At 38.3% G+C, this 16,979-nt stretch overlaps 1 protein-coding gene and 1 pseudogene across 1 annotated transcript; both read right to left on the reverse strand.

Annotated features, from left to right (window-relative positions):
• Positions 1–706: 706 nt before the first annotated feature.
• On the reverse strand, positions 707–4,500 carry LOC131342021 (protein kinase C epsilon type-like). Its single transcript, XM_058372725.1, has 8 exons — positions 4,341–4,500; positions 3,256–3,305; positions 3,102–3,167; positions 2,893–2,928; positions 2,702–2,794; positions 2,553–2,597; positions 2,414–2,479; positions 707–1,828 (listed from the first exon to the last, which is right to left on the reverse strand). Exons 1-8 carry the CDS (start codon positions 4,498–4,500, stop codon positions 707–709), a joined length of 1,638 nt encoding a protein of 545 aa, XP_058228708.1.
• Positions 4,501–11,803: 7,303 nt separating this feature from the next.
• LOC131371129 (protein kinase C epsilon type-like) lies at positions 11,804–13,484 on the reverse strand (annotated as a pseudogene).
• Between the last annotated feature and the right edge of the window lie 3,495 nt (positions 13,485–16,979).

The raw sequence follows: 16,979 nt of genomic DNA on the forward strand, positions 1-16,979 counted from the left end.
ATGCATATGCAAATATATGTGTATATTATATATATATATATATATGTATATAAATATGAATATGAATATAAATATGCATAAATAATATAAAAATAAACAATAAATTATAATGATAAAAATAATAATTTAATTTTATATATAATATAAAATGAAATATAAAATATAAAATACGGGGGTCTGCTGGAGCCTATCCCAGCGCACATAGGGCGAAAGGCAGGGGTACACCCTGGACAGTCCATCACAGGGCCACACAGACAAACAACCACACACACTCACTCCTATGGGCAATTTAGAATTACCAATCAACCTAACGTACATGTCTTTGGACTGTGGGAGGAAACCGGAGTACCCGGAGTAAACCCACGCAGGCACGGGGAGAACATGCAAACTCCACACAGAAAGGCCCCAGCCTGTTCGACCCCAGGATTCGAACCCAGGACCTTCTTGCTGTGAGGCAACAGTGCTAACCACTAAGCCACCGTGCTGCCCATTAAAATATAATATGATATGATATGAAATAATATAATATAATATAATATAATATAATATAATATAATATAATATAATATAATATAATATAATATAATAATATATAGTATATATAAAAATAAAATATTATAATTTAAATGGTATGACAATAATAATAATAATAATAATAATAATAATAATAATAATAATAATATATGCTAATATTAGATTAGCAAAGTTAATATTTAGGGTTAATAAATGAGAAGCCATCAAACTCCTCTTGGATGGACTGGATGAAGAAGGAGAGATTCCCATGAGAAAGCTTGGGCTCCTCACGGGTGAATCTGCCATCAAAATTATTGACGTCCCTCTTTGATGTTATCTGTGGTTGAAACGGAGGAGTGATCTTCCTCTGTTCCAGCCATGACCAGTTGATCTCACTGAAGAAAGGGTGAGCTTTGATGGCATTCTCCTTGCCCTCGGACACCACACAGCCGAGACGATCCATGGGCTTCTTCCTCAGGAACGCTTTGAGGATGTTGACCGCATTCCTACTGAGGTCTGATGGATATTCCGGTTCAGCACTGATGATGGACTCAAACATCTTCTCCTCGTTGTGATCATGAAACGGAGCGTAGCCTGTCATCATCTCGTACATGATCACACCTAGGGCCCACCAATCCACCGATGTGTCGTATTCCCAATACTGTAACACCTCTGGTGCCATGTAGTTGGGTGTGCCACAAAAAGTGTTGGCAGTCTTGCCGTCTAGTATTCCCTCTGCGCACAAGCCAAAGTCAGCAAGCTTGCAGTGGCCATCGGCATCGAGGAGGATGTTTCCAGGTTTGAGATCTCTGTGTATAATCCCATTGCGGTGGAGGAACATGAGGGCACAGGCGATCTCAGCAGCATAAAATCTGGTGCGGGGTTCATCAAATCCACATGAACAGGAAATGTGAAATGCAAGATCCCCGCCATTCACAAATTCCATTGCGAAGCACAGTGAGTCGCTGGTCTGGAAGCTACAGTAGAGGTGGGTCAGGTAGGGGTGTTCACTGGCCAGAGCCAAGATCCGCCTCTCCATAAAGGTGCAGCTGATGTTTTCATATTCCCAGATCATGTCCTTCTTCATAAACTTCAGCGCATACACCTCATCAGTGCCTTTGAGCTCGGACAAAATCACCTTCCCGTATGTACCCTTTCCAAGCACACTGAGGAAGTTGAAGTCCTCCAGGCTCTTTCTCTCAGGCTGTAGCTCCTCATCCTCTCTGCTCTCCTCTGAATTACACTCATTCAGGACGAAAGCTGTAGGGTCATCACCAGAAGCGGTGGGCAGCGGCTCATCATACAGCTCAGCGACCTTAACACACACAAACACACAAAATTAGTCACTGCAGTTAACAACATTTTGTAATGTCACAATGAATAAGCCCTTACCTGAGTTCCAGTAAGAAGGTCCTCAGTGTCCTTAAATTGAGAGAAATCCTGCAAATAACATTTAGATAAAGCTCAACATCTACAACCCCAATTCACAAAAGTGAACATTGAAGCAGAGCAAAAAGATCACAAGTGCTTCATATCACAAGAGTTTTATATTAAAACACAGAACATTATATGGATCTTAATGTCCACTGACTAGAAATCGAAAAACAAAACAAAACAACTTGTAAAGGTGTGTGTGTGTGTGTGTGTGTGTGTGTGTGTGTGTCTCTCTCAGCTGCAGCACTGTACAGTACCTCAGACTGGGAGCTGATGGAGTCCGGAGACTGAACCTGATCATCACACCAGGCTCTGTTCAGCTCACCAGCACTGGGAGGCTGTGAAAAGTAAAGCAAAATGTTCACCAGTGTTTCTTATTCTAGCGGTTTCATACTAACACATCTAACATTCTGTCACATGGACAATCCAGCGGTCATCTTTGTAAATAAATTGTAGGTTTGGTTACCAGACTGACAGTTGAAGTGTCTTGTTGAGGTTCAGTGGACTGCAGCTGCAGGTTTGCCTCAACAGCCTTAACACACACAAACACAATTATTCACTGCAGTTAACAAAATTTTATCACACCACAATGAATAATCCCTTACCTGCATGTCAGTGGACGAGTCTTCAGTGTCGTCATAAGAGAATTCCTATAAATGACAATTAGATGAAACTCAAGAACTATTAAAAAAAAGCATGCATATAATACTCACTACTGTCAAATCTCTTCATCAGAGTAATAAAGACTGATTACCTCATGATGCAAGGGGTACGTCTCTGTGGTTTCACAGGGTTGACTCTCTGGACCCCTTAATATCCTGAGGTGGTCTCTCTTGATTTCCACTGACTAGAAAGAGAACAACAAAAATAAACATTCAAACTTGTAAAGACGTGTGTGTGTGTGTGTGTGTGTGTGTGTGTCTCAGCTGCAGCACTGTACAGTACCTCAGACTGGGAGCTGATGGAGTCTGGAGACTGCACCTGATCATCACACCAGGCTCTGTTCAGCTCACCAGCACTGGGAGGCTGTGAAAAGTAGAGCAAAAAATTCACAAGTGTTTCTCTTTCTAGCGGTTTCATACTAACACATCTAACATTCTGTCACATGGACAATCCTGCGGTCATCTTTGTAAATAAATTGTAGATTTGGTTACCAGACTGACAGCTGAAGTGTCACTGTGAGGGTCACCGGTAAAAATCAGCACTTTGGGCTCATCGACCTTAATAGACATAGACATAGACACACAGTTAGTAGCAGCCTAAAAGTTTGAAATGTAGTTAAAATCGGACTATTTAGCGGACACTTACCTGGAGGACAGAGGGAGTATCAGGTGATTCTCCCAGCACATCCACAGAGTCTGTAAAAAAGGAGTTTTCTGTGACTCAGAATAATGACTTCAATTACAACTAACATTTTCTATCATACATTTACAACCAAGAGCCAAGTTTATTAACTAGTAGGTAAAACTAGGAGAAATATTGTATTGTGTTGAGAGCTTAAAACGGGTAGCCATGTTTTCAAGTGCATTAGCATTCAGCTAACTATTCAATTAAAATCAGGCATTAATAATAAATGAGAATATTTAGCCATCTACTGATTTTAATGTTTTATTCTACACAATACAATATTTAGCTCCCCAGCTATATAGCCAGGTTTGTTAGCAGTGTAGCTAATGTTAGACCAGTGTTTCCCACACACACAAATGATAGATTAGTGATGGCAAGCAGATTCATTTTCTAATTATTTTATTTAGTAATCTTAAATGGAGAGAGAGAGAGAGAGAGAGAGAGAGAGAGAGAGAGAGAGAGACCGAGTTCAGCAATCTAACTATCTTTATACTCACTATGATATTGTGGAAATGACACGATTAGCTACATTCTAAAGGCAGATAAGACATTTGTAACAAAAAGACATTAATGACATGTAAAAGGTACATTAATTTAACATGGAATTTGTGTAATAATGAAACACATAGACAAATTCTCTAGATAAATAACATTAGGCCAAAAATTACACAGAAATTTAAAGAGGTAAAAGTCCGTGCGCGAGAGCTAGCGAAAAGTCCGTGCGCGAGAGCTAGCTAATCACTAGACTAAGCATGATTTTGTCTAAAACCAGTGGTCATTATTGTTAAAAGTGACCGACCAGTGAGGTAAACATTTTACTGCCGAAATAAAATAAATTCTTAAGTCAGTGTTATCAATCCGGTTAAGTATTTTGCTGTGTAGTTTGTTCCTATGGCCGAGTTCGCTAGCAAGGTAACTAGCATTAGGCTAATTCGCGGCAGAAGAGGATATCGCTGATTAACTAGATAACATTAGACTGTAACACAGTGTAACGTAAACATGATTTATTGTAAAAACACTATGATATTAAAGTCAAATCATCCTACCGTGAGCTGGCTGAGTGTGGTCGGTAGCTGTGCTGCGTCTCTGAAAGTAGCGGTACACGAAGTAACCCGCACCTGCAGAGACAGCGAGCAGCCCCGCAGCACAGCCGATCTTGCGGAGAGGAAAATTTGTCACATCCGGGAGAAATCGTCTAAAGTCCATGGGTTTCTTCTTTTCCAGTTGCTTTCTTTAGTCCTTTGGGTTTGTTCTTCTCTAATCGCTTTCTGTGGTCTTGATTGCTGTTGTTTATCCAAAGTCAAGCACCAACTCAATGTTGTGGTTTGATTTAAAATCGTTCCACGTGACGCGCTATCACCATGGAGACAGTTTAAACAGAAATAAACAGTTCTTTGAACAACAGGACACGCCCACCATGACACGTGCACAGGTTCTGACACCGGGGCTCGAGACCTCACGTGGGATTGTCTGATCTTGGGATTGGGGTTTCTGCATAGAAACTCGATTTATGGATTATTTAATAATAATTAAAAAAATAAAATGAAATAATACAATTATAAAAGAATAAAAATAAAAATGTATTTATTATTATTATAATTATTATTATTATTAATAATAATAATAATAATAATAATAATATTATTATTATTATTATTATTATTATTATTATTATTATTATTATTGCTGCTGTTTTATGGTTGCAATATATAGTATAATAATGTCTATTTTAACTAATAATACTTAATAGTATTATACAGTAATAATATAACTGACTACCAGATATATAGATAATGTAGCAATATTTACATTCACAGGCAAGAGTATATACAAATAAGGCAGCCAAAACCAAAACAGGGCATAGATCAGCCTCAAAGTCAAGGCAAGCAAGGATTGAAACCAGATTGAAGCAGAAACACGACACGGAACTACACACAACACAAACACCAAATGTGAAGTGAGCAATCAAGCTCCTGGTACTGGCTTCTGTCCCAGCTTTATAGGGTCACCATTACTGATTAGTGGTGGTAGAAGCTGGATCATCAGGAAAGCCCGGGCTGGAGTACGGAGTGGACCAACCTGAAGAAGTTAAGCACGGGACAGGACACACAAAACAAACTAGTTCAGTAGGTTACAGACTTAGGATACTATTAGCTTAAAACTGAGCTGTTGCTGCTTTTATTTTTTGTTTTTTAAAATATATACATATAACATATAACAATACATAAAAATGGGGGAAAATAAGAGCTAGTTTAAGTGTTTCAGGAAGAGGTAGGTCTTCAGTCGTTGTCTGAAGACAGTCAGCAACTCGGCTGTACGGACATCTAGGGGAAGTTCATTCCACCACCTTGGTCCCTGAACAGAGAAGAGTCTAGATGTATGCCTACCTTTTACCCTGAGAGATGATGGGACCAGTCGGGCAGTGCTAGTGGATCAGAGGGAGCGAGGTGCAGTGTGAGGAGTAATAAGAGCTTTGAGGTAAGATGGTGCTGGTCCATTCTTGGCTTTGTAGGCCAGCATCAGTGTTTTGAATCTGATGTGTGCAGCTACTGGAAGCCAGTGGAAGAACGCAGCAGTGGGGTGGTGTGGGAGAACTTAGGCAGGTTGAAAACAAGTCGTTCAGCTGCATTTTGGATCATTTACTGTGGATGAATTGCATTAAGAGGAAGATCTGCCATTAAAGAGTTGCAGTAGTCCAGTCTCAAAATGACCAGAGACTGAACAAGCACTTGAGTAGCCTCTGTGGATAAAAATGGTCGAATCCTTCTGATGTTGTACAGATGAAACCAACATGAGCATGTCACATTAACAACATGGGAGGAAACGGATAATTGATTGTCCATGGTTACCCCAAGGTTGCGAGCAGTGGCTGAAGGGGAGACCATGGAGTTTTTCAGAGACAATGCAAGATCCTGGGCAAGGGATCACCTGGGATGACCAGCAGTTCAGTTTTGCTGAGATTGAGTTTCAGCTGATGAGCTGTCATCCAAGATGAAATGTCCACCAGACATGCTGATATCTGAGTAGATGCCATTGTATCTGAGGGAGAGAAGGAGAAAATAAGTTGTGAAAATAAGGTGGCACCGGCATAGCAGTGGTATGAAAACCCATGTGAGGATATAACTTTGCCAAGAGAGTGAGTGTAGAGGGAGAAAAGGAGAGGAGCTTGTGGGACACCAGGAGAAAGTCTGCATGGAACAGATGTCAATCCCTTCCATGTTACCTGATATGAGCAACCATCCAGATAGGAAGCAAATCATTCCCATGCTGTTCCAAAAATTCCAAGACTCCTGAGGGACAAGAGAGTCTTGTGGTTAACTGTGTCAGATGCTGCAGAAAGGTCGAGGAGGATGAGGACCGATGACAGCTTGGCTGATCTAGCAGCATGTAGTTTCTCAGTAACCGCCAAAAGGGCAGTCTCTGTGGAATGTACTGCTTTGAAGCCAGACTGGTTGGGATCATGGAGGTTATTCTGCAGGAGATAGTCATACAACTGATTATAAACAATGTGTTCAGATATTTTGAAAGAAAAAGAAGTGATACCGGTCTGTAGCTACTGACGTCTGAGGGATCCAGAGCAGGTTTTCTTCAGTATGAGGATAACCCTTGCTCTCTTAAAGGCAGTTTTTACATGACCAGATGTTATGGATCATTATATATAGTATAATAATGTCTATTTTAACTAATAATACTATATTATTATTATTATTATTATTATTATTATTATTATTATTTTTATTATTATTATTGTTGTTGTTGTTGTTGTTGTTGTTATTATTATAAATATGAACAAAAGGAAAAAATCTATTAACAGCTAATAGATAGAGATTGCATAATTATGAATATTTAATGCACCTGTGTGAAACTCTTCAATCAGCAATCAGTCCTCTTCCATCTATAAAAGATGCCACCTCTGTGTTGCTATTTGCAAGCATGGATCAAAGAGGTTAAAGGCATGGAAGGAGAGTAAGAGGCCATGGAAGAGGGGCCAGAGGAAGAGATGTTTGCATGCGTACTGGAGGAGCTGCAGCTAGAGGACAAAATAGAGCTCAAGTTTCCAATGAAATTTGGGCAGTGGCAGCCGGTCAGTAGGGGGTGCTGGGACGCCGCCCCCTTAAAGTTAGCCAGAGAAGAACACTACTTTAACACATTAACAATAATTATATATTTTAATAACAAGATCATTTAGTTCTACTATTCCTCTGTTAGTCATATTATCATTTATTTTAAAAAAATAATCAAACTGTATTTAGCTCATTTGTTTGTGTGTGTGTGTGTGTGTGTGTGTGTGTGTATGGGTGTGCGTGTGGGTGTGTGTGTGTGTCTGTGTGTGATTTAATAATTACCTTCTATCACAGGTGTAACTTTGGTTTGACAAGTGGGGGGGCACAAAATGGGGTAAAATGTTTTTGATTTGAATTCCATTTCCTGCATTTACATACATGTAGGGACTATGGTGATACAAAATCCAGGAAATAATGAAGTTGATTATAATGATAAATTCTGCCAAAGTGAATAGTAGGCTACTAAACTATTTTATGAAAAAGATGTCTTACTTTATTGTTTAATAGGGGCCGATCAGCAAGACTTGAGAGAATCATTTTATAAAGTCAAAAATGTTCACCATTAATGTTTTGTGTGTGAATAAAATGTAAATAATATGAGATTCAATTTCCTCTGTTAAACAAACTTTTATTTCAAACTAACCACTGTAGCTGAAAATGTAAAATAAATCCCTTGTTGCACAGGACGTTTGTCAGAGACACATCCACCAAACCACAGGGGTTTAGAATAGAAAAAGCAAAAAGCTTTTATGAACTGTGTGTGTTACATCACTATTGTGTAATATCAGGTGCAGATGGACAGCAGCACCATTAATATGGAATTATATGAAAATGTTGATCATTACTTTAATAATTGTCTTTCATGCATAAACAACCACCTTAAGTTAATGAACAAATTACAATATTACATTCCTAGTGCTAATTTTCTGTGCAGCACAAATACCTAAAGTAGATCATTTTTATGCCTCCAATAGCAAGTCAGACACTAACTAGTATAAACCAGTATAAACCAGCACTAACTGGTATAAACCAGCACTAACTATAACTAACTCAAAATCTATCGATACCCGTTTGCCAGATAAAAAGGGCAGAAATATGAGGTGTGTCTGGGTTTATTTGGTGTCCAGAGAATGCACTCATGGAAGATCATGTCTGATTATTTTTAAGGCTTCATACAGAATCTATTCAGCTTCTGTTTCTGTTGACATGTGAGTCAGAATATAAAACACACTTACGGCTGACAAGTGCATGAATTCTACACACTGTCTCAACACAGTAGTTTATAAAGATTTATGTCACAACAGAAGATGATTTTTACCTTTTCATATTGTAAAGACTGAGCTTTATGTAACTACAGTGATTGGTACAAGCCTCTGAAATGGCATGTTCCATTAAATATCTACACCAATACGAAGGTCATTGGAAATACCAAGATTGTGTGCACGTGTACGCATGTTTGTCTAGACATGCTGGATGGAAGAGTACGTGATGATAGGATGATATATTTTAGTTTGTAGTGTTTCAGTTAGAACTCCATCACCATATCACACAAAAATAATAATAAACATAATTTATTTAGAGTAAGTGCTCTGTGTGCTGCCATTGTCCAGTATAAAGTCCATTATGATTAACTTATTTTAATAATAAGAATATGAACAATAAAATAATTACAACACAGGACAGCTGTTCTAACTGTTAGATAAGCTTTATTTGAACTCCACTGATCAAAATGTTTGCTTACAGTTGCCTTTTAGTCCTACTGCCAACACGATTTTTCCATTTTCAGACAGTTCACATTTATCTATGACAAGAAGCAAGATATGCCACAAATGATCTAAAAGCACACCATCAGACTGATGGTCAACAATCCCTTTGCTCCATCTGCTGGTGAGTCGATGAGATGGCATTAAGTAATCTGGGGCAATTTTTCTAAACGTTTTCTGTTATCTAGCAAATCTTTTAGGACAGTACACTGAGACTCTCTCAAACACCCAGGACATCCTTATCTCTTAATTATCCACAATTAATTGGCTATACTTTCTTTTTAGCACTGTATTCTGTAATAAAGTTATAACAAGTGTAATTCATTATAATTCTATTCATTCATACACTTTCAGTAATTTATCTTCTTCAGTTTCACAGAGGAGCTGGATCCCATCCTGGAAAACTGGGTGTGAGGCTCCCTGGGTGGAACTCCATTCCACTGAACAAATAAGATAGGATAAGATAAGATCAGTCTTTATTCGGCCCACAGCGGGGAAATGTGCATAGTTACAGCTGCAAAGGTAAAGCAGCTAAAGAAAAAGATAATATCAAGACAAGGTGACATGAAATTATAAGCCATATTATTGACTGACTTAAAAAATACTTTACATAAAAGAAAGCCAACAATATATAAAAAATACACAAAGTATATAACATAAGATAAGATAGAACTTTATTAATGTTATTTGTTATTTGAAAGTGGTGTTCTGTCTCAGTGGTCATTATACTGTCCAAGCAATTGTACATTAATAATAGAAATAATAATAATAATAATAATAATAATAATAATAATAATAATAATAATAATAATAATAATAATATCTGTTAGAGATACAAAAATATAAAGAAGACAACAACAACAACAATAATAATAATAATAATAATAATAATAATAATAATTATTATTATTATTATTATTATTATTATTATTATTATTATTATTACTATATAGTATTATTAGTTAAAATAGACATTATTATACAATATATAATGATCCATAACATCTGGTATTATTAAACATCTCAAACCAAAGTTACACCCTTGTGTTTAACATGTTTCTGTATTTCTTATGTTTGTATTTTTCTTGTGTTTGTTCTGTTATGAGTGCAGATCAGTGCAGAATTCAAGAGATTTGTGCTGATGGACCTGAGCAAGTCCTTTTATGTGGAAAATCTTGACAATGTCCTAAAGCTTGTACATTTATAATGCTCAAAGCTCTACTGTACACAGACATGTAGAAATGAACGCTATACTGCAGAGCTGGACAAAAATGTACATTATTCCAAATCTAATTATTTCTTAAACACTACAGGGATATTTTTCTTTCTTGTGATTTCTTTTGTCCTGCATAATTTGCGTAATAACTTACCTGAGGTCAGTGTATCATCAGGTATCAAGTCAAGAAGTTTTTATTGTCATTTCGAGCATAAATAGTAGATGCAGTACATAGTGAAATGAAACAATGTTCCTCCAGGACCATGGTGCTACATAAAACACAAAACTACATAAAACAACACAGAGCTAAGGACTAGAAAGTAAGTTAATCTAGCCACATACAGTGTATAGTGTGGAACCTAGTGCAAACAGAGTAAGAAATAAAATGAAAGAGTACTGACCAGTATACAGTCTATGTGGACCAGTGTGCAAAGAAAAGGAGGCTTGTGAACATGTACACATATGATAGCAGCAGCTGGGAGCAGCATTAAAGTGTGATGTACAAAAACAGCATTTAAACAGCATTAAAGTGTAATGTACAACGAAATATACAGTTTTGGCAGCACTGAAAAAAGGTGGTCCAGTAAACATAGATGTATATTGAATATGAATGTTCTGTTCTGGGTGTTGAGTCTGATGGCTGGAGGAAAGAAACTGTTACACAGTCTGGTTGTGAGGCTCAGATGCTTCTGTATCTTTTTCCAGAGGGCAGGAGGGTGAGGAGTGTGTGTGAGGGGTGTGTGGGGTCAATCACAATGCTGTTTCTTATCAGTACACTACACAGCTGTTCTCATCTGTTTTTGTTTATAAAGTTGTTTTTAAGTCTGTCATCTTTATAATTGTGTGTGTAGAAGCACATTTTTAATGTTCTGCTTGCTTATTTCTTTCTATTAATTTTGAGAAATGATTTATTTTAATGTAATTGATTATATATATATATATATATATATATTAGTTGAAAATAAGTTCAATAGATCTCTTTTTCTTTCCCAGACAGAGTATTAGTGTTGACTTTTTGTTATATAAAGAGTTTTTTAAAACACTGGCTGATGAACATCGGGATGTTTGAACAAAAGCAAAACAATTGATAAGTCTTCTCTGAGGAAAAAAGGTTATTTATTTGATAATTACAAACACAGTACAAATTAATCTTTAAAATGATCAATTAATATTCAAATTCAAATCAAATTCAAATTTTATTAATCACATACGAAATCACACAGTACGACATGTAGTGAAGTGATTTTAACGACTGTCCTACATTTGAAGAAAGAAAAGAGTATAAATTAAAGTGTGTGGACATGAAAAATAAGGGATATAGTTAAAAATATATAGAAAAAAATAGGGAAAATTAAACAGTAGAAATTAAAGACAAAAATAATTGAAAAACCAGTAGTTCTCGTATATCAAATAAGTGTGTGTATGTATATATATATAGAGAGAGATCTATGTATATAAATATGAATATGAATATAAATGTATAAATAATATAAATAGTAAATTTATAGTAAATTTTATTTATTGATAAAAATAATTTAATATAATATAAAATGAAATATAAAATATAAAATACGGGGGTCTGCTGGAGCCTATCCCAGCGCACATAGGGCGAAAGGCAGGGGTACACCCTGGACAGTCCATCACAGGGCCACACAGACAAACAACCACACACACTCACTCCTATGGGCAATTTAGAATTACCAAACAACCTAATGTACATGTCTTTGGACTGTGGGAGGAAACCGGAGTACCCGGAGTAAACCCACGCAGGCACGGGGAGAACATGCAAACTCCACACAGAAAGGCCCCAGCCTGTTCGACCCCAGGATTCGAACCCAAGACCTTCTTGCTGTGAGGCAACAGTGCTAACCACTAAGCCACCATGCTGCCCATTAAAATAAAATAAAATAAAAATATAATATATAGTGTATATAAAAATAAACTAATATATAAATAATATATGTGTCAGCTCTATTATATATAGGAAGATACAATATATACATGTGTAGATGTAAATGGACAAATTTAAATGGTATGACTAATAATAATAATAATAATAATAATAATAATAATAATAATAAAAATAAATGCTAATATTAGATTAGCAAAGTTAATATTTAGTGTTAATAAATGAGAAACCATCAAACTCCTCTTGGATGGACTGGATGAAGAAGGAGAGATTCCCATGAGAAAGCTTGGGCTCCTCACGGGTGAATCTGCCATCAAAATTATTGACGTCCCTCTTTGATGTTATCTGTGGTTGAAACGGAGGAGTGATCTTCCTCTGTTCCAGCCATGACCAGTTGATCTCACTGAAGAAAGGGTGAGCTTTGATGGCATTCTCCTTGCCCTCGGACACCACACAGCCGAGACGATCCATGGGCTTCTTCCTCAGGAACGCTTTGAGGATGCTGACCGCATTCCTGCTGAGGTTTGATGGATATTCCGGTTCAGCACTGATGATGGACTCAAACATCTTCTCCTCGTTGTGATCATGAAACGGAGCGTAGCCTGTCATCATCTCATACATGATCACACCTAGGGCCCACCAATCCACCGACGTGTCGTATTCCCAATACTGTAACACCTCTGGTGCCATGTAGTTGGGTGTGCCACAAAAAGTGTTGGCAGTCTTGCTGTCTAGTATTCCCTCTGCGCACAAGCCAAAGTCAGCAAGCTTGCAGTGGCCATCGGCATCTAGGAGGATGTTTCCAGGTTTGAGATATCTGAATAATCCTGTTGCGGTGGAGGAACATGAGGGCACAGGCGATCTCAGCAGCATAAAATCTGGTGCGGGGTTCATCAAATCCACATGAACAGGAAATGTGAAATGCAAGATCCCCGCCATTCACAAATTCCATTGCGAAGCACAGTGAGTCTCTGGTCTGGAAGCTACAGTAGAGGTGGGTCAGGTAGGGGTGTTCACTGGCCAGAGCCAAGATCCGCCTCTCCATAAAGGTGCAGCTGATGTTTTCATATTCCCAGATCATGTCCTTCTTCATAAACTTCAGCGCATACACCTCATCAGTGCCTTTGAGCTCGGACAAAATCACCTTCCCGTATGTACCCTTTCCAAGCACACTGAGGAAGTTGAAGTCCTCCAGGCTCTTTCTCTCAGGCTGTAGCTCCTCATCCTCTCTGCTCTCCTCTGAATTACACTCATTCAGGGACAAAGTCTTTTCTGCTTCTTCCAGAGGCTGAGATGCTTTGTTGACCCTACAGCTTTCGTTCTGGTCATCATCAGATGCAGTGGTCGGCGGCTCATCGTACAGCTGAGCGACCTTAACACACACAAACACACAAAATTAGTCACTGCAGTTAACAACATTTTGTAAAGCCACAATGAATAATCCTTACCTGAGTTCCAGTAAGAAGGTCCTCAGTGTCCTTAAATTGAGAGAATTCATGCAAATAACATTTAGATAAAGCTCAAAATCTACAACCCCAATTCACAAAAGTGAACATTGAAGCAAAGCAAAAAGATCACAAGTGCTTCATATCAAGAGTTTTATATTAAAACACAGAACATTATATTGCTCTTAATGTCCACTGACTAGAAATCGAAAAACAAAATGAAACAACTTGTAAAGACGTGTGTGTGTGTGTGTCTCAGCTGCAGCACTGTACAGTACCTCAGACTGAGAGCTGATGGAGTCCGGAGACTGAACCTGAAGTTCACACCAGGCTCTGTTCAGCTCACCAGCACTGGGAGGCTGTGAAAAGTAAAGCAAAAAATTCACAAGTGTTTCTCATTCTAGCGGTTTCATACTAACACATCTAACATTCTGTCACATGGACAATCCTGCGGTCATCTTTGTAAATAAATTGTAGGTTTGGTTACCAGACTGACAGCTGAAGTGTCACTGTGAGGGTCACCGGTAAAAATCAGCACTTTGGGCTCATCGACCTTAATAGACATAGACACAAACACACACACAGTTAGTAGCAGCCTAAAAGTTTGAAATGTAGTTAAAATCGGACTATTTAGCGGACACTTACCTGGAGGACAGAGGGAGTATCAGGTGATTCTCCCAGCACATCCACAGAGTCTGTAAAAAAAGGAGTTTTCTGTGACTCAGAATAATGACTTCAATTACAACTAACATTTCTATCATACATTTACAACCAATAGCCAAGTTTATTAACTAGTAGGTAAAACTAGGAGAAATATTGTATTGTGTTGAGAGCTTAAAACGGGTAGCCATGTTTTCAAGTGCATTAGCATTCAGCTAACTATTCAATTAAAATCAGGCATTAATAATAAATGAGAATATTTTGCCATCTACTGATTTTAATGTTTTATTCTACACAATACAATATTTAGCTCCCCAGCTATATAGCCAGGTTTGTTAGCAGTGTAGCTAATACTAGACCAGTGTTTCCCACACACACAAATGATAGATTAGTGATGGCAAGCAGATTCATTTTCTAATTATTTTATTTAGTAATCTTAAATGGAGAGAGAGAGAGAGAAGACCTGAATATGATGCCCCAGAGGTAGGAGTAACCACACCCACACACAGCAGTGAAATAAAGCGGATATATTATAATGTAGTGAGATATACAACACAGTGAACCGGGGAAGACTTCAGCATGGACCAAGGCCAACATACACAGAAACACTCAGGATAGGAACTAACTAACCTACACAAAAGACAAGAAACAAACAAAAAGACAATTACCTTCCCTAACCTCCCTTACCAAGAAAAACAGAGACAAAAACCCACACCCCTACTACCGGATATATAGATAATGTAGCAATACTTACATTCACAGGCGAGAGTATATACAAATAAGGCAGCCAAAACCAAAACAGGGCATAGATCAGCCTCAAAGTCAAGGCAAGCAAGGATTGAAACCAGATTGAAGCAGAAACACGACACGGAACTACACACAACACAAACACCAAATGTGAAGTGAGCAATCAAGCTCCTGGTACTGGCTTCTGTCCCAGCTTTATAGGGTCACCATTACTGATTATTTTAAAAATATGTAAAAACATAATACATAAAAACAGGAAAAAATAAGAGCTAGTTTAAGTGTTTCAGGAAGAGGTGGCAGTGGTGGCTCAAGTGGTTAAGGCTCTGGGTCGTTGACCAAGAATCAAGCTCCTGGTACTGGCTTCTGTCCCAGCTTTATAGGGTCACCATTACTGATTAGTGGTGGTAGAAGCTGGATCATCAGGAAAGCCCAGGCAGGAGTACGGAGTGGACCAACCTGAAGAAGTTAAGCACGGGACAGGACACACAAAACAAACTAGTTCAGTAGGTTACAGACTTAGGATACTATTAGCTTAAAACTGAGCTGTTGCTGCTTTTATTTTTTGTTTTTTAAAATATATACATATAAAACATATAACAATACATAAAAATGGGGGAAAATAAGAGCTAGTTTAAGTGTTTCAGGAAGAGGTAGGTCTTCAGTCGTTGTCTGAAGACAGTCAGCAACTCGGCTGTACGGACATCTAGGGGAAGTTCATTCCACCACCTTGGTGCCTGAACAGAGAAGAGTCTAGATGTATGCCTACCTTTTACCCTGAGAGATGATGGGACCAGTCGGGCAGTGCTAGTGGATCAGAGGGAGCGAGGTGCAGTGTGAGGAGTAATAAGAGCTTTGAGGTAAGATGGTGCTGGTCCATTCTTGGCTTTGTAGGCCAGCATCAGTGTTTTGAATCTGATGTGTGCAGCTACTGGAAGCCAGTGGAAGAACGCAGCAGTGGGGTGGTGTGGGAGAACTTGGGCAGGTTTAAAACAAGTCGTTCAGCTGCATTTTTCATTTACAGTGGATGAATTGCATTAAGAGGAAGACCTGCCAGGAGAGTTGCAGTAGTCCAGTCTCGAAATAACCAGAGCCTGAACAAGCACTTGAGTAGCCTGTGTGGATAAAAATGGTCGAATCCTTCTGATGTTGTACAGAAGAAACCGACATGAGCATGTCACATTAGCTACATGAGAGGAAAGGGATAGTTGATTGTCCATGGTTACCCCAAGGTTGTGAGCAGTGGCCGAAGGGGAGATCATGGAGTTTTTCAGAGATAATGCAAGATCCTGTGCTAGGGATGAATCACCTGGGATGACCAGCAGTTCAGTTTTGCTGAGATTGAGTTTCAGCTGATGAGCTGTCATCCAAGATGAAATGTCCACCAGACACGCTGAGATCTTAGTAGATGCCATTGTATCTGAGGGAGAGAAGGAGAAAATAAGTTGTGAAAATAAGGTGGCACCATGACCAACATGAAGCAGTCATCAGAAACAAACATCACACACACAACTTCATTTATACACAAAGCCAAATGTTAAACACCTCATTCTGCTTACAGAGAGTGGAGAATGAGAAATAAAAACTAATCTTTATAAACAGACATCTGCATATGAATGCTAAATCATCGTCAGTCTAAAGCCGATAGGTTCCGAAACAGACTCGGCTGCACTCGGGCCGCTGCTGCTAGCCTACTGCCCAAAACAATCATATTATTAGTGCAAATCAAATTACTTACCTGGGCTTTTTCATGTCTTTCCTCACACTGTTTGTGATACAATCTCGACCGCTCCATCTTTCTTTTAAACCACTTTAAACCATCCTGGTAGGTAGAAAAGTTTCTTGAGAAAATGAGAGCTTGTTTTTCTCTTGTTGTTCATGGAG

Source organism: Hemibagrus wyckioides, linkage group LG20 (assembly GCF_019097595.1).
Source record: "Hemibagrus wyckioides isolate EC202008001 linkage group LG20, SWU_Hwy_1.0, whole genome shotgun sequence".
Classification (NCBI taxonomy): Eukaryota; Metazoa; Chordata; class Actinopteri; order Siluriformes; family Bagridae; genus Hemibagrus; species Hemibagrus wyckioides.

Bases quoted from the DNA above. Each gene is read 5' to 3' on its own strand.
- LOC131342021 (XM_058372725.1), bottom strand. From the start codon at position 4,500: ATGGACTTTAGACGATTTCTCCCGGATGTGACAAATTTTCCTCTCCGC. The intron at 3,306-4,340 runs GTAGGATGATTT...CCTTTTTTACAG, and splicing joins CCACACTCAGCCAGCTCACG to ACTCTGTGGATGTGCTGGGA. The intron at 2,795-2,892 runs GTACTGTACAGT...TTCTCTTTCTAG, and splicing joins CCATCAGCTCCCAGTCTGAG to TCAGTGGAAATCAAGAGAGA.